Source organism: Tasmannia lanceolata, unplaced genomic scaffold (assembly GCF_043159265.1).
Source record: "Tasmannia lanceolata isolate RefF3 unplaced genomic scaffold, GAP_Taslan_0.1 ptg000020l, whole genome shotgun sequence".
NCBI classification, from domain to species: domain Eukaryota; kingdom Viridiplantae; phylum Streptophyta; class Magnoliopsida; order Canellales; family Winteraceae; genus Tasmannia; species Tasmannia lanceolata.
This window is the reverse complement of record NW_027518697.1, coordinates 11,367,157-11,384,949: the sequence shown is the minus strand read 5'-3', so window position 1 is coordinate 11,384,949 and position 17,793 is coordinate 11,367,157. Positions and strand designations below refer to the sequence as shown.

The following is a 17,793-nucleotide window of genomic DNA, read 5'->3' as shown; positions in this document are numbered from 1 at the left end:
GTGTGTTTTTTAAATTTAGAAAAGACATGGGATTGTTTTTTATCAATTATGCTCTGTATGGTTGCCGGGTTTTTTTTGTTCCTGGGAGAAAAAAATACCCTGGGAGATAGGTGGGAAAAAAAAAGTCCTAGAAGTATCCTGGTAAAATAAAAATCCCATGTTTGGTTATGTGGGAGAAAAAAATACCCTGGGAGATATGGTGGGGAAAAAAAAAACCTTTGTTTGGTTGCTTGAACTGTTGGGTAGAAAAAAATTCTTTTCAAGCTTATTTTTGGTTCCTGAGTTTATTTTTGTTCCTGGGGTTATCTTGGGATGGGATGAAAAGGCAATCATTACAAAAGTGGGATTAAAAAATTCACCCCACAAGTAATCATTACAAGAGTGGGATTAAAATAAACCTAGTGCTAAAAGGCAACCAAACATGGGATGGGACCAAAATTTAACTTTCTCTCCCACAAAACTCCTAGGAACGAAAAAAACCCGGCAACCAAACAGAGCATTAAAGTAGAAAGTATATAAGAGGAAGATGGAGGGTTACTGGTTACTAGGGTTGCAACTCGGGTCGGGCGGGTCGGGTTTTCCAAAACCCTACCCTACCCAAGAAACTATCTCGGGTCGGGTTTTTTTGGAAAGAATCCGAGATTCTTAAACCCGACCCTACCCAAGATAGTTTCTCGGGCCGGTTCGGGTTGAGTCTTTTCAAATTCTCGCATTGAAGATATATCCATTAATTTTTTTTTCTCGTACCAAAACTAGAGCTCCACAATTAAGAAAATAAAAGAACTGGAAAATTGATATTTAAACCCTAATTGTGCAGCAAAAGAAGCAATGTGGCGATCTTCAATCCTCTGGTAATTTCATTGTTCTGTTCCTCTATCTTGACCTTCAAAATCTGAGAACATCAATTGCTCTTTGAAATCCTTAAATATTGATGTCTCTTCTTTTGGTGCCACATGTTGAACATCCAAACGCAAGGACCTCAATATATCAAACAATTCTATTCGCTTTCACAATAGCAGCTGATTGGATTTCCTAGAAATCTCTCTGGTAGGAAAATCAGGAAAAACTGATGGGTTTCTTGCTATCCTTAACAAGAAGGAAAAACAACCTTCTCTTTGAATCGACACTGCTGCAGAAAAACCCGACCCAAGTTGCAACCCTACTGGCTACATAGTGAAATGGGTCGTTTTGGGTGTTCTTTGCTAGACAACAGTCTATATGTTCGTTTGGAACATATTTCCCAAGTGTTCTTTTGATTCCCGTAACCAAATGGTGTCTGCAACCAATGCTCATTGGTTATTTCTTAGAAATCATCTCATGTCAGGGGATTCATTTTGGTGTCTCTTTGCCAACTTAATGGTGCAGGAAAGCAAAAGACATCACCAATAGTTTTTTGGGTGTTTATGGATTCTAGCCCGATTTTGTTCTCGTGTTTTGTTTTAATGAAAGAATTGTATGCCAACTATGATCTAGACATTCTGTTGGTTTGGATGGAAGGGTATCACAATGTTTGGGAATGCACATTTTGGACTAGTTTGTATGTGCACTCTAAATGGATTTCGGATGTAGTTGGTATTGGAGGCATCTTGGGAGTAGCCGAGTAGGTGGGTGCAGAAACAATGGTAAGTATGGAAGTCTCATCAGTGTTTTTTCAAGCAATTCTGGACTTAAGCCATGTTTGATGTGTTAATTTATTTAAGTAGATAGTGTGGTGTGTTTTTATGGATTTTGGCACCCATTTCTGTTCTTCTATATGCTTATCCTATCAAAAAAATCTATAGAAGTCACTGAAATTCGAAACTTTCCATTTCCCACTTAGTTACCCAATCCAATTAGCTTTATTCCTTCCCAAAGATGAGCATTCGAAAATGTTCAAGACACTGCCGAGTTTCCTGAATACAATCATGTTTTAATCTCCTAAAACCTGCATTGGAGATTTGCAATGCATGAGATTCCTTGTATAAGGGTTGAAGTTTTGTGTGTTTTTTAAAATTTAGAAAAGACATGGGACTGTTTTTTATTAATTAAAGTAGAAAGTATATAAGAGGAAGATGGAGGGTTTCTGGTTACATAGTGAAATGGATCGTTTTGGGTGTTCTTTGCTGGACAACAGTCTTTATGTTCGGAACATATTTCGGAATATGTTTTAATCAATCAAAGAGCTACAACTTTCAAATTCTTCGAGTTTTCAACTACGTTCTTTTAAGAGCATTAATTTGTGCATTCAAACACTTGTGAAGAAGAACTACATAGGGCTGATTTGTAATCTTTTGGAGAAGTTATTGAGATCATTCATTGTACCATCAACCCTTCAAGAGGCTAAAAGAGAAGTTCTTTATTTTCTTCAACATTGTAAGAGTCTTTGGACTCGTTTGAGAAAGGGTCTCCGATTCGACCCTCTAGAGAGGTGAATCAAGTTTGTAACAAGAGGGTTTATTGATCCGGCCCGTTAAGAAATGAGGATTGTTTAGTGGAAGAGCCAAGGCGGTCTTAGTAGGTGGATGTAGACCTTAGTACGGAGACTAAGGTTGAACTACTCTAAAATCATTGTGTTCACCTTTCTTCCTCTACCTCCTTCATCATTGTGATTGGTAATATATGTGCCTTGCATTTTATTTTTAATCTCGAAAGTAACAAGGGTTTGTTGTTTATAATTTGAATTAATATTTTATAATCCCAACCCTCCCCTTCTTCCCGGGTTGCCTAATAGAATTTCACTGCATACCTTAAGTGTGGAATTTCTTTTATGCCTACTCAAAATGTGGTTGAAGAGTTGCTTCAAACAAGCAGAGGCCCTATAGTAATTTCTCAACTTCTCTGCGACTTAGGTTCTCCTCTCTATTAATTCAGCAACATGGAGGGCATGGAGGAGATCAATGAGCATTCCAACAACCTGAGGGTCATTTATCCAGGCTTTTGAAAAACAATTGGCAAGAGCCAAGCTTACATCAAAAGAAACTTCTCCCAAAAACAGTCCACCTCAAACAATGTTACTGTCGCACAGATAGCAGCTCAATAGTCCTCGAATTAGGGAGGAAGACTTAGATCACTACCCATCAGAGATAAGAATAAGACTCCAGGCTGCCCATGTACACCAACAAACATACAACTCTGCAATCAATGAGCAAAAATTCTACTCAACCTCAAAACTCAGTCCTTGCAAGGGTTTTATCAAACAGTGGGTAGGCTCACTAAAGTTTGATTCTATTCATGCAGGTGCCAAGTACAATTCAATCCATGACATTAGTAAAGCTTAACCCATGCAGTCCATGACTAAGAGCCACACATGAGCTGGCTTGATAACGATTTCAGCAAGAGGATCTCACCCTTTGTATTTAACAACGGATCTAGCGAGATAGGAATCCGTGAGGATGAAACTCCACCTGTCAATACTCTCAGCTCGAGTCCTCTTCCAAGACATAATCGTTAAACCCATCAATCACAAGGCAGAATTTTATATTTCCCTTCCAAAAGATCGCCAATGATAAGAATAAACAGATGTTAATTTTCAAGTAAAAATCACCAAACCGATGAAAACGAGACATGCATGAGAACGCTGGAATCTGCAAAATTCACCCTCAAATTGAAGAAGGAACAAGATGGAACTTCGGACATGGATTCCATAGGTCAAAAGAACCTGAATCCTCAGCTGGCTATTTTGTTCCACAATTTGCTCAGATTCTCTCGCAAAATGGAGAAAAAGAACCTAGATCTGAGGTTACTTGTAGAGATGAAATGGGAAGGAAATTATTTCCTGTCACTTCTGCAGTATAATTCAGCAGCTGAACACCAGCCCACGACAACGATGAAATCCTCATTTTTTCTTCCAAAAAATTGAAAATTTGCAGTAGTGATGGATCCAAAACTCAAATTTCCAGATCTAGTTGTTTTCTTCTCCTTTTAGTCTAAAGTCTGCAAAAGCTGAGAAGCAGAATCAGTGAGATGGTTTTCTTGCATTCAACAAGAGTAGATGGAAGAAATGGAAGGCAAGCTAAAATCACTAGCTTCCTAATCCAATGCCACAAGGGGAAAATGAAAATACATGAGAATAGCCAAGCTCTCTCACCCAAAGAGAAGGGTCTCTACTAACTTCATATCATAAAAAACTGAGCAAAATGACATGTGATGGGGCTTTAAATAGACCAGCCCGTTACAACATAAAAAGACTGCCCCTAATGGACAAATAACTAATAAAGACACCATATGCAACAAGATTCCAACAAAATAGCTCAAAAAGGACACAACTAACACTCGAACTACTCCATGCTAACGCTAATCCAATGAAAAGCTGATGTGACAGGGGATGCTCTGCATCATCAGACCTTGTGCTGTTGCTGTGGTATCTATGCATTCTCTTTCAATCGGTGTGAATTACAATTATTATTTGAAATGCATGCTCAGGTAGAATTATAGTGCGATTGATTTGCTCACCGAACGCTTATTTTGTTTAGGGATTGGGTGCAATACTTTAAATTTGAAGGGTAACCCTCTGAGCTCCAAAAGGTTCTCCGGAATTCATTCACGAACCTTCAGATTTGCACCAAATGTGTGGAGAACAAGGAAGAAGAAGCTTTTCCATTTTTTTCGAAGTAGTAGCTACTGAGAGAGAGAGAGAGAGAGAGAGAGAGAGAGAGAGAGAGAGAGAGAGAGAGCATGCTTTTCTTTTTCTTTGTGGTTATGTAGAGAAAAGGGTGGGGGAGGCACCAATTGAGGAGAAGATGAGAGAGCACCGCTTAAGATGGTTTGGGTCCAATGTAGGCCTTTGGATGCTCCAGTGAGAAGAAGTGACTCGTGCCAAGTTGATGGAGTAAAAAGAGGTAGGGGCAGACCGAAAACAACTTGGGTAGAAACAGTGAGGAAAGACTTGAAGGTTAGGAACATAAGAATATGACCTTGGATAGGAGAGAATGGAAGAAAATGATCCATGGAGACGAACCCAAGTAGTGTCATGATTAGACTTAGTCAACTTGTGCCGGGGAGATCCTTTCACCTTCTTCATGAAAATTTTCAAAAGGATTCATTAGCCGACCCCAACTAGTTTGGGACAAAGGCTTAGTTGAGTTGACTTGAGTTGTTATGTAGAGAAAAAGATAAAAATAGAGATATATGCTTTACGAGAGAAAATGGGTAAGGCATTGGAAAACGTCTCCAAGCTCCCCAAAAAGCTCTCTATAACATCTCCCACTAACTAACATCGTTGCGCGTATCCGTAGGGACTAGTCCTACTCGCGAAGGGGGTGGGGACATCCTACGTCATCAAAAAAAAAAAAAACATCGCCCACTAACTCTCCAAAAATATCTCCCAACCAACTTTACCGAAAAAATAGGTAAATTAAAAAGGAAAAGGAAAGATAAAACTTTTAAATAAAAAAGTTCTAACAGGAAGGAACTGGATATTGATTTGGAAAGGAAAAAGGAACTAGATATTGATAGCGAAAAGGATATAGCAAAACCAACTGTTGGAAGATAATCAGTAGGCTCATCTGCAGTATTCTAACACGCTATGAAGAACATATCTCATTTAGTTTACAGTAAGAGTACCTTTAAGCCAGAGTTCTGCAAATAATGCGTCAGAAGATAAGCTCTCCTTTTATTTCATTCATCAATGAAAATTTAAGGACGTGTACAAAGTTAGTAATCCTGAAATTGTTGGAGATAAGCTCTCCTTTTCTTTCATTACAAAGTTAGTAATCCTAAAATTGTTGGGATAGTCCTGAATCATTGTATATACAGTGAAGGTTGCAAAGGTTAAACAAATATTCATGTGAATTCACCCATACAGGACAACCAACTCTCTCTCTCTCTCTCTCTCTCTCTCTCTCTCTCTCTCTCTCTCCCCCATATAGGACAACCAACTCTCTCTCCCTGTGTGTATTTTTGTTAACAAAAAGAGACACTAAGGAGATACTGTAAAGGAGGACTTACCCGAGTTCATCACCTCCTGTAAGGCTTAAGATGATAATGCTGAAATTCAGAACCAAATTTCAACGACTCTTCTTCAAGCTTGTTCTTCAATCTCCTCCAAGTCCTCAACATATCAGACTGTATCAGTCCTCGGTAGAGCGTCTCAAATGTGATCTTTTGGGGAAGAAAACCCTTCTCTATCATCTCCACAAAATACTGGCATGCCTCTCTCCACTTCTTTTTCTCACAAAGACCATGAATCAACAATGTATATGAATCCAAATCCGGTCCGATCCCACTCTCCTTCATCTCATTCCATATTTCGTTTACAAGCTCCATACGATTCAATTTCGAAAACATCCCCACTAATATGTTATACGTGTGCATACTTGGCACGGACGAATAATGTGATTCCTTCATCTTCCTATACAATTTCAAAGCACCATCCGCATCATTCCTCCCTCTATATTCCTTAAAAAAACAGTTATAAGTCGCAGCTGAGGGACAAACTCCACTGCTCACCATCTGATTAAGCAATTCCTCTGCATCATCCAACCTTCCACACGAAGAAAGGCATTTAATCACCGACGTGTAAGTCGCAATTGTCGGGCTAATCCCTCTCTCTTTCATCAATTCTAACTTATCAAGCGACAAATCCGGCTTATGCGCCCGACTATAAACATGAAGAACAATAGAATAACTCGTAACATCAGGCTCTATCCCTCTCCTACGCATTTCATCAAACAGATTCTCTGCATCCCGAATCGTCCTCTCAAGTCTAGTTTCCGGGTGTAAACTAGCCTTCCTACAAATCCCATTTAACAAAATATTATAAGTAACAACATTGGGTTCGAACCCGCGATCAATCATCTCTCTAAAGAACCTCTCCGCCATCTGCGGCCTATTGATCTTACACCACCCATAAATCAAAACAGTATACATTTTTGTATCTGGGTCAAATCTAAATTTCCTCTTATTAAAGATCTCAGTTGCTACTTTCACATATCCATACTTACATAGAGTATCTAAGAGTGTAACAAAGTCATCACAATCGGGTTCTTTCTCAGTGAATGTCTCCATATCATCAAAGGCGCGAATTGCTTGGCGGGTAAACCCGGCAGCGATTAATCTACGGATTAAAATGCTGAAAGTTTTTGAAGTTGGGTTTAGATTTTGTTGATCCATTTCTACGATTAATTGCCAGGCCACATCAAATTGTCGGACTTTTCCTAAAATATCGATCATGAGATCATAGGCGGTGATGTGGTGGTGGTAATCTGCTTGTTGTTTGGCCCAGACGAAGAACCCTAATGCGATTTTTGAGACGTTTTTGAGACGGAGGAGGGTTTGGTGGACTAGATGAGGAGAGACCCTGATTCCGTTGAGTTGTAGAGAGGATTCCATGGCGTGGAATGGGTTGTGGTGTTCGATTAGGATTTTGGAAACCATGTCTGCATCTTTTGAGATTTGGAAAGAAGAGGGATTTAGGGTTTGAAGAGATCCTAACCCTAGAGTTGTAGAGAGGTTGGAAAAGAAGTGTTTTGGGGGATTAGAAGGAAATGGGAAGGAAAGGAAGCGGGAAATAATGGATTGGCGAAGGGTAAATGTGATCGACATTGTTAAGCTTTGAAATTTTAAGTTTCAGAAAGAGGAGTGGGGGTTTTCTTTAGCTGAAATCACATTAAGAGGGGTGCGAATTATCCTACAGGGGGCGCGAATTTATCATCTCCCATATTTCACATATGAAGTGCAGTAAGATAAATATAGTGGGAGACCAACACCATTGGATGCTGCAGATGATTCTTTGTTGGGTTATGACTTAAGATATAGGTTGTGCCCCAAAAGTAGTCTCACTTAGGATGATCCTAACCCTCCAATATGTATAGGTTTAAAAATGGAGGGCAACGTATTGAAACCTTAACAGATTGGAAGGTTAGGATCATCCTATCTTGATGATGATCGAGGCGCACCCTAATTTAGTGCAAGCCTAACAAATGAGTGGTTTAGATCATCCAATAGTGTGGGACCCACTGTATTTCTTATGTTGTCTTTGCATAATATCCAGGGCAAACACGATACAAAAACTAAACTAATCTAAACCGTTCATGGCTTGGGTAAGGGTAGTTTTGCCATTTTAAGAAAAAGCCAAAAAAAAAAAAAAAAACACTAATATAAAATAAAATAACATAAAGAGAAGTTGTTCTCAATGTGTTAGTGTTAAGAGGAAATTGGTCAACCATTTAACAAATGCTTTAATTACCAACTTAGCTATTTATTAAACACTGTTATGCTACTCAAATCAGGCAAAGTGTTCAAATACTCCTGATTGTGTTGGGTCCCGCCTTCTATCTGGTTCCGATGGCTGCGAGGGAGATCGCCTCGACCTACGGCGTACTCTCATAGACAGAAGGTTAAGGACCATCCGGAGTTGAAATTTCGGGGGAACAATTTAACACCCAAGTCAGATGGAGGCACTAGAATGAGAGCTAAACACCGATGAGAGAAGGGGAGCTACGGCCGTTAGGAGGGATGGGTAGACATGTGTACCTGTGGGTGGTGTTTGGTGTGTGTTGTGCTCTGATCATTGTGGTATTGAGGGGGGTGTTCCAAGAGGAAGCCTTAGAAGCTCCGTGGAAGACCGTGGAGGAGTTCCAGAGGCTAAGCCCGCCTTTCGATGTGGAGTTGAGGGTTCCCGTTTATAGGCGGAGTTCTGTGTTCCCGAGCATGATGTGACGGTGATATGACACTACGATGATCGTTGGAAATGCAGGCCAAGCGTGTGAGGTTCCGAGGAGTGATGTGGCAAGATAACCACATTGTGTAGACTCAGGCGGTGACAATTTTGGCGGCGGATAGATATAGGATCTTGTACGGTGAAGGCTAGAGCTGGCACTATTGCTAGTGATAGCTATGTCGAATAGTGACAAGACGTGGCTTGGTCTCCTAGGGCAGCGAAGATGATTCTCGAGGTGATGACGTCATGAGGGGCAGGCTTTTTGGGAGCATGGACCCACAAAGTGCGTCTAGACAGAGGCCTTAGGCTTCAAGGGATCTTGGCCTAGCTAGCCACCCTGCTTCGGGAGGCAACCCGGCAATGCATCCGTCTTTAGAAGTCTTTCCTCTTTAAGAGCTTACGTTGCCTTATGAATTGCTTAGAATATAATGAACATGCAGGATATTATTGTGTATTCTAGAAGACAATATGATGTTGAAATGAAACATGTCAAGAATTTATGTTAAGAGTGCCAAGGACATAAAATTTAGAATGTCTAAAGCCCCCTAAATACCTTTATTAATACAGTACCTCCAGTTCTCAGAAAATTGAAATCAGCAAGGAAAATACTTGCTCCTGAGATTGAGCTATGGTTTCTTCCTTTTGATCCTAGAATATAGAGGACCAAACTCTCCTAAACCAGAGTAGTGTTCGCTATCTTATCTTTAAATGTTTACTCCAGAAGCAGGGGCGATGCTAGAAATTTTGCACAAGAGGGGCAAATATTATAGTAATTTTTTTCTCCAAACAAATGAAAGTAATATTATAGTTTCCAAAAAAAACCCTCTATATATTCTATCACCAGTGGCGTAAACATCACTTCAGCTAAAATGCCCTTGGCTATATATTTCAATCTTGTTCCGGAGAACAAAACATATTCAAGTGAGGAATGATAGAATGAAGTGCGGCATACAAAAACCAGCTACAAGGGCGCCTCCATTGGTCCAATCTTAAGAAAGTGAGAAAGTGGATCACTTTCTTAAGATTGGACCAATGGTGGCGCCCTTGGAGCTGGTTTTTGCAAGGGCGCCCTTCAGTCTATCATTCGTCAAAAAGTGGAATGTTAAATTCTCTTGCAAGCCCCACTGGTGGAACGGGACCAATGTGCATTTATAACTTGTATAAGTCAAAGAACAATAAATGGATTTGGTGACATTCACCAATGGGGCACCCTTTCATCTGTTTTTAGCATTCGGTGACATTCACCAATAAAGGTATATTTGTTCTTTCCCAAAAAATTAAGGGGGGCAATTGCCCCCCTTCCCTTACAAGTGCCGCCGCCCCTGTCCAGAAGGCTAAAGAGTGTTCCGAGGGCAGCGAACCTTCATGCATTAACCTTCAATGATGCATATATCTATTACATATTTACAATAGTTCTGTCAATACATTTCCAAGACTTGGCATTCTTTAGTACTTATAGCCTTTGCTTCCACACGTATATGGGGCACGAGAATGTATTTGGCTAATATAACCTACAAAGGTCTTGTGCACTTGGAGGGCTGAGTTCAGTTGGAATGATACAATGATCCTAGCAATTTACTGACAAATGCAAATAATACATATAATTCAGAATATGGTTTACATATCCCCTCTGAAAAATGGTGGATTAAGGAATGAACTTGAAAAGGTTCCTCCACCATTAGGGAAAAGAGTGAGGAAACAAATGAGAGCCAAGATAAAACCCCATGTATACCTGTCATCTCCCAAGGGAGTGATCTCATCCTTCACGGGTATTTCTTCCCCGCCTCGAAAAAACGTCGCAAACAAACCCCAAGCCAAGCAGAGAACACTACCAGTCAAGCCGCCAATCCCCAGAAGCAGAGATGTGCCAAAAGATAGCAGAGTTGCAACGTTTCTTCCAAATAAGGCTTGAGCTATTCGTCCTCCTTCAAGTCTTCCACAAGGCAGTAGGTTCAAAGAAGTCACCACCATCCCTGCAAATTTTGGTTACTCATTTTCATTAGCAAACCAGCATAATCAGTTACAAAACCGCGACTGTATACTAAATTCAGCCTCATTGCAGTGTTCACACTTTTTACTCAGTAGTACTGTTTTTTGGACCAACTTTTCAACCTTTTTTTTTTTTTTTTTGAAAATGTCTAACTTTTCAACTTTACCCCCACTATTTCTAAAATGACAAAAATTTAAACACATTTTTTGTATTTTCGTTTTTTTACATCTTTTTGAACCAAAACTGTATTAAACTCTAATTTTTCCTGTCCCGTCCCTCCTCTTTTTTTTTTGGCCGAATCACTTTTTGCTAACTATGGTACTGAGAAATACAAAAGCAAGGAATCAAAGAGACTAACCTAAAAGACCAGCAAAAGCAAGGGGATCAACAGGCACCCCAACGCCTTCGACAGCATAAGGCAATACATTCCCAAGATCATCCGCATATGGTCCAATCACAAATTGAATGAAAGAAAGCAAAGGGTTGTTAAAGAAAAACTGAGGCCTTATATACCTGCAAACAAACACATGGAGTTGGAAGTTTGGTATGTGAGAACCTTCATGTAAGGCGAGCTTCTGACAGTAAACAGCCTCGGCTTAAAGGAGGAATTCTAGAGGACTTACAGGGCATTATCACCTCCATTAAAGCTTCCATCGGCCACAAAAGCTGTGATTGCAAGTGCTAATGATGTCAAATATGCACTAGCCGTCCGTGCAACAGGGATATCAAAAAGGGCATTCTTATTGGGCAGTAGTGACTCATAATTATTAATCACTCCTAGGCATCCTGTCCAGTTGGATGGAATAAGAAAAGATGGGCTGAGTTTAACACCATAGCGAGCTGCCGTTATCCTTGTTGTAATCTGCATGATATATGGGCAATGGAGAGCAACTACATATGAGTGAGAGTGAAGCATAGGAGCATGCTGAAGAATCTAAATAAAAAATAAGTTGACCTGGACAAAAGTAATGGGAGTTTTATAGCCAGACAATAAAAGAGGTACCAACTGCAAATCAGAAGGGTTTTACCTCTGTAACAGGTTAAAGATATATGTATATTTTGGGTTATATGTTCACCAATAAGTATGAAATCACTGTAAACATCAAAACAAATTTGCATAAACAACAGTTATAAGAAACATAATGGAATAATCCAGACACTAACATTTCACATTCCAGCAGTCGTATTTTAAGAAAGAAGTTCCTTTTATAAAGTTCAGGAATCCTGAACTTTTTATCAGTCCACACCGCCGCCTTCTGAAATTTTGCCAACTCCTGTCTTTAAGCCACATCTTTGTTTTGCAAACTCCTACTCTTTCGCAATATCTTTGCTTTGCAAAAGCCTAGTTTTTTGCCGTATCTTTGCTCTGCAAAGTCCCTTTTTTAGCCTCAACTTCCCCCATTTATTTAACCGAGATTACCTAACATTCAGTAAGTTTATGTTTAAACCGAAACTACGAAACTATGTATATAGTTTCTGTTAACTGAAACTCCCTAAGTTTCGGGGGAAAGAAACTGTAAGTTCATGTTTAAAACTGAAACTTCACAAGTTTCTTCCTACCCGTATCTTTCCTACCCAATACCCGAGACCCAAGTAACCGCAGTCCTAGTACCCGAGACCTACTTAACCACCTTGATTTCCATCACCAACCGAAACCCTTTGCCCTCCACGCTATAATTCCATCTATCAACCATCATCGCCTTAATCCACTAGCTAGCCTTTCTTTTGTCGCCACCACTTCTAACTCCTTACTGGGCTGGTTCTCATCCGGCATCAGAGCTTCCGCCGTGCGACCCCTGCATTATGTGGTATCAGAGCTTCCTCTACCATGCAAATTACATCATTACCCGCCTCCAGGTCTTGGGGTAACTTCTTCTATTCCTTTGGTATGTCATCTAAAGAAACCTCTCTATCGGCGAAACAAGCAAGGAATCAATGTAAGATTTCAGTCCGGACTTCAGTCCACACAGAAGTGGACGTGCTTCTACGAAGGTTATGGAATTCCATGGAAATTTTGTAAGAATCATGGAATTTTATTGAAGTCCATGGGAACGATGAAAATTTAAGACGGACTTCTAGGAAAAACTAGAATAAGTACGAAAACACACTTAAAAATGATCAGATAAGCAAGAAAAGCACCCATGATAGTTTAACAAGATCAAACACTTACTAGCACATTATCGCGCATGTCTGAACCAGTAAGGTTCATTCTAAACAAAGATATTTCACATATTGAAAGCTGATGATTGAGCTATTATTTTAGTTTTTATCTTACTCAACTTATTAAGGGAATGTGCATTAAAATTTCTTGGATACATGTGGTTTTGTAAAAAAAAAAAAGTCGAACTGTGGCACGGTCTTATTAGAACTTTAGCAGCCATGGAAGTTGATACATATCAGCCAAAATGGACACGTGTCAATGAAAGTTTAAAACCAGAGAAAAAATTCCCTCATGCATTGTTTGACAATTTTCCCTCATGCTATCTTACATGATGAATTTCATCAAAGTCCTTCTGACTATTCTTTCTTCACTAAGCAGACATCCGCATGGATTGATATATTACTCTCATATGTGTTGATGATATCATTATCTCTTAAGATAATACATCAGGCATTTCTCAGTTGAAGGCATTCCTTTAATATTATTTCAATGGAAGGATTTAACATATTTCACATATTTCCTTTATTTGGAGATATCTTCTTATAATCGTGGGATTATGGTGAGTCAGACTAAGTATGTGAATGATCTTATTACTGTTGCTCATCCCACAGACAAAAAGAATGTAAATAATATTTTCCCTGCCAAAGATAAATCATATGCTTCATCACCTTTGTTTGATTGTAACATTATGGTTAGTTGAACAGAAACGAACAATCTCATATTTTGGCACACATCAAAATTTTAGTAAGGTAAAGCAAAAAATCATCCAGTCTACTATGGATGATGGCAATTAGGATAGATTTTATGGTTTGAGAGAAGAAGACATTCGATGAGACTGATTCCATATACTATGGAGTGAGGTCATGGAAGAGGAAGGTATTGAGAGACGTAAAACTAGCCCCATGGGATCTGTAAGGCCTAACTTCGACAAAAACATACATGGGAATCAAGATCTAGCAAGGGTTGGGGGTTTCATCAAAGATCAGAAGGGGTGCGACGCCGGCCTTCTTCGACCTTTTGGGTATTAAATATTCTGGGGAGCCAAAATATTTTGGTTCGTAGGGAAATATAGGGAAATTGTTGGCCGGTGCAAATTTTTTGGGCTTCTATCATGTATGCTCATTGGGAGAGGGTCCAAGAAGGATTTTTCTGTTGGTTTTCAATAGCATCAACATTGATTTATCATTGTTAAGGAAGATTGTTTTAGTTTAGAGATTCCTTGTTTGTGTGTTTTTTTCAATAAATCACGTGTCGATCAGAAAGACAAACATTACATACTAAATTTGTTAGCCTTTTCCCAAATTCTCCAAATTGTGACAACTTGTGATGCAATTCCAATTTCAAGTGGGGCTACCTATTGTTCAATGGTCCATCAATATTAGTTTCCAAAATGCATTTCAATGTAGTTTATGCTTCGACAATACACTTCAATCTCTCTAAAAAGAGCAATTATTAAAGTATTATAACAAAACTAACAAGAAGATCAAAATCAACATTTCAAGATTCAATTCTATCAAGAAGTTTACAAGAAATAAATATATGATGAGGTCAACAAACAAGAAAATGAAAGCTTACCTCAGAAACACCTAAAATTGCAAGGAAGCCACCAAAGAGCGGGAGCACATCAGCTATATAGTCATCGAATGTAGCATCGGGCTTGAGGAAGAAGCCACTCATCAACGCTATAGTCCCAATAGTCGCAACACATAAGACTATTGCACTAACATATCCCCAAGGTGTGCTCAGTTTAGTAGCCTCAAATTGGAGATCCATTTCTGATTTGGGTTGCACCATACAAACCTGAATGGTTTACAAGTTTCTCCTCCCATCAGAGATCCACACATAAACTACCTTTTAGTCATTATAGGTATCTCTAACATAACTCTACTTAAATTAGATATAGAAGAAATGGCAATATCATTGGCACCATATATAAGCATTTGAGAAAACATAGAACTCCAATATTTCAAACAGCAGTACAGTGAAATAAAACTATTCAACCAACAGTTATGGCAAAATCATAAGCACAATGTCCAAAATAAATCAAATGGATAAATGGATATTCTGTTACCTGTTTTGTTATGTCATTTGTTTTCTCCTGCATGAACCAGAGCACGACTTCTTTGCCCGCTGCCTCGGAGAGCTTTCTTTCCAATTTAGGCATGACTTCTTCAATGGGTTTCCTAAGATTACCAATAAAAATTCCTCCATCTCCAAATCTCCGAACATCGACAGCAAAAAATGTGTCATACCCAAAACAGCTCTTCAACTGCAAATGAATCCAACTTAAGAAAATCTACATATTCTTTTCTGCTACTGATATTGGCACTACCGTGTGTTAATAATTGCACTAACTCATTTTGTCTTTTATAATTTAAATAGCTGTAAAAGGTTGTTACAGTTCCAAAAAAGCTCTCAGAAGCCAATTAAAAAAGAAAAGACAAGCTAAGTTAATACAGTTATCAAAACATGGTAGTGCCAATATCAGTATTCATTCTTTTCTATTCTTCCTTCTCTTTCAACTCAACAATAACAGAATGCAGATAAAGCTTACAATTGTATGTAACCATGTTTTAATAATTGCCCAACCCAGCTTTTTTTTTCTTTTTTAATTGGCTTGTGAGAGCATTTTGGGGACTCTAACAACCTTTGACAGCTCGTTATATAACAAAAGACGAGACAAGTTAGTTCAAATATCAAAACATGGTTGTGCTGATATCATTTCCCTTGTATTATGTAAAATGAATAGGGGTGCAACTTGAGCCGGGTTTTACCCGACCCGCATCGACCCGACCCGAAAATAGCCTGGGTCGGGTTCAGGTTTCATGGGTTTCGGGTCGAGCCGGGTTCAGCATTCAAAAGCCCGCATGAATCTCGGGTCGAGCCGGGTTTGAAGGGGCCCGACCCGACCCGACCCGACCCGACCCGAGTTACATAAGTTATAGTATGTACATTTTTTTTTCTATTGTTAGTTAAAGGTTAAAGGGATAATTACATTTACACCCCCTCTAGTTTCTGACACATCCACTTCCACCCCTATAGTTTAAAACGTGACAAATACACCCTTGTAGTTTCAATTTGTTTAAGGTAGGCCCCCTCAGCTGAAGGTTCGTCCATAGATTGAAGGGTTAGGATGATCCGATGGAGCTGATTTTTTGGGCACACCCTATCTATGTCAGGACCCATCAAATGAACGCTTTGGATCATCCAAACAATGTGGGCCCACATTATTTGGATGATTTTTTGGTAGTGTTTGGATTCGGGTAGGGGCCCACATTATTTGGATGATCCAAAGCGTTCATTTGATGGGTCCTAACATAGATATGATGTGCCCAAAAAATCAGCTCCATCGGATCATCCTAACCCTTCAATCTATGGATGAACCTTCAGCTGAGGGGGCAAACCTTAAACAAATTGAAACTACAGGGGTGTATTTGTCACGTTTTAAACTATAGGGGTGGAAGTGGATGTGTCAGAAACTAGAGGGGGTGTAAATGTAATTATCCCAATGTTAAAAGTGAAAACCCACGCACCCACTGTTACTGTATGTGAGTGTAATTTCTGCTTCTATGAGTTGAGTTGATTCAAGTGTTTGATTTAGCATTGTTTGATTGTAATTACAACATTGTTTGATTACAGCATTGTTTGATTCAAGTGTGATGTGAGTGTAATTACATCATTGTTTGATTCAAGTGTAATGTGAGTGTAATTTCTGCTTCTATGAGTTGAGTTGCCTTGCCAAACAAGAATTTTCCTTAAAAATTTGCGTCAACGTGAAAAAACCCGACCCGACCCGAGATTTATCATGGGTAGGGCCGGGTTTGGGAATCGTGGGTTTTCCGAAAAAAAAACCGACCCGACCCGACCCGAGTTGCAGCCCTAAAAATGAATATATGCTAAGGAGCAATTCACCTTGTTAAGGTCTAATGCCTTGAAAGCCTCCTCTGCTTTCTCCAACCTTTCTTTCTCTCTTGCCAAACTATCTCTGACTATGTTCTTCAAGAACCCAGTAATGGGATTACCGTCCGATTCCATATCAAGCTCTTTGAGCTTCCGATCAGCTCGTTTTTTCTCGAGCTTGATCGCGGCTTCAATTGAAGGATTACCCATGAATTTCTTGAACTCCTCATCTCCCTTCCAATCCAATTCCTGCTGTTGGGTTTTCTCTTCTGAATCTTCTTTGTCCTTCTCAGTAGTTTTAGCTTCAGACTGACTCGGGTTTTCGTTGTCTGAAATGAGGGCGACTTTGGAGGAAGAAAGGGGGTCTATTTCTTCTTTATTTTTAGCAGAGAAGTTGGGACGTTTCTTTGGTGGGTTCTTGGAAGGGAAAGGAAATGAAACGTGGGTGGTTTTCCCTCCAAATGGGTGTTTGGATGGAAAGGAGATGGAAGTTGGATTGCTTTTGAGAGAACATGATGGAGAAAAAGGAAGGAAGAGAGAGGCCATGGGAGAAAGTAGTGACGATGAAGGGCATGGTGGTGGTGACGAGATTTGAATTGGGGGAGGGAAGTGTCTAGAAAAATGGAGGAGCCTTACAGGTGGACGAGAACTAATGGAAATGACTAGACATAGTGGGCCTTCTTATCTATGTATGCTATTCTATCAAATCAGGGTGCAGATATCCACATTAGACCTGGCAAACGGGTGGGCCGGGCCGGGTCAACCCGCGGGTGATGCGGGTGCGGGTCATACGGGTCGGGTTATCAAATGACCCGCATTTTTGCGGGTCAAAATTCTCGTGACCCGCGGGCCGCCCGCAAATATGCCGTAAATATGGGATTGTAATCACCATTTTGATTTGACAGCATATAATTTTCCTGTAATTGTCATAACATTCTAGAGGTTATTTGTATTTTTTTGGTAATTTTACAATCTATCACCATTTCTACGTAATTTTTCATTTCACACTTTATAGTTTCGCTATTTTACTTTTTTCTGGTGTAATGATTACTTTTTTTACCTTTTTACATTTGCTACCAACATTTTCGATGAGCGTATATGTGC

General features: G+C 39.5%; 2 protein-coding genes across 3 annotated transcripts; both read right to left on the bottom strand.

The window, feature by feature from the left end:
- Window positions 1-2,730: 2,730 nt before the first annotated feature.
- On the bottom strand, window positions 2,731-7,565 carry LOC143854276 (pentatricopeptide repeat-containing protein At2g13420, mitochondrial-like). Of its 2 annotated transcripts, none has more exons than XM_077364152.1 (2): window positions 5,926-7,565; window positions 2,731-3,921 (listed from the first exon to the last, which is right to left on the bottom strand). In XM_077364152.1, exon 1 carries the CDS (start codon window positions 7,519-7,521, stop codon window positions 5,935-5,937), a length of 1,587 nt encoding a protein of 528 aa, XP_077220267.1. In that variant the 5' UTR covers window positions 7,522-7,565; the 3' UTR covers window positions 2,731-3,921; window positions 5,926-5,934. The 2 variants fall into 2 exon arrangements, with proteins under 2 accessions (XP_077220267.1, XP_077220268.1); XM_077364153.1 differs by having other exon boundaries at window positions 2,731-3,912.
- A 2,627-nt stretch (window positions 7,566-10,192) lies between these two features.
- EGY3 (ethylene-dependent gravitropism-deficient and yellow-green-like 3) lies at window positions 10,193-17,342 on the bottom strand. Its single transcript, XM_077365290.1, has 6 exons — window positions 16,702-17,342; window positions 14,861-15,058; window positions 14,365-14,589; window positions 11,252-11,490; window positions 10,987-11,141; window positions 10,193-10,611 (listed from the first exon to the last, which is right to left on the bottom strand). Exons 1-6 carry the CDS (start codon window positions 17,233-17,235, stop codon window positions 10,256-10,258), a joined length of 1,707 nt encoding a protein of 568 aa, XP_077221405.1. The 5' UTR covers window positions 17,236-17,342; the 3' UTR covers window positions 10,193-10,255.
- Between the last annotated feature and the right edge of the window lie 451 nt (window positions 17,343-17,793).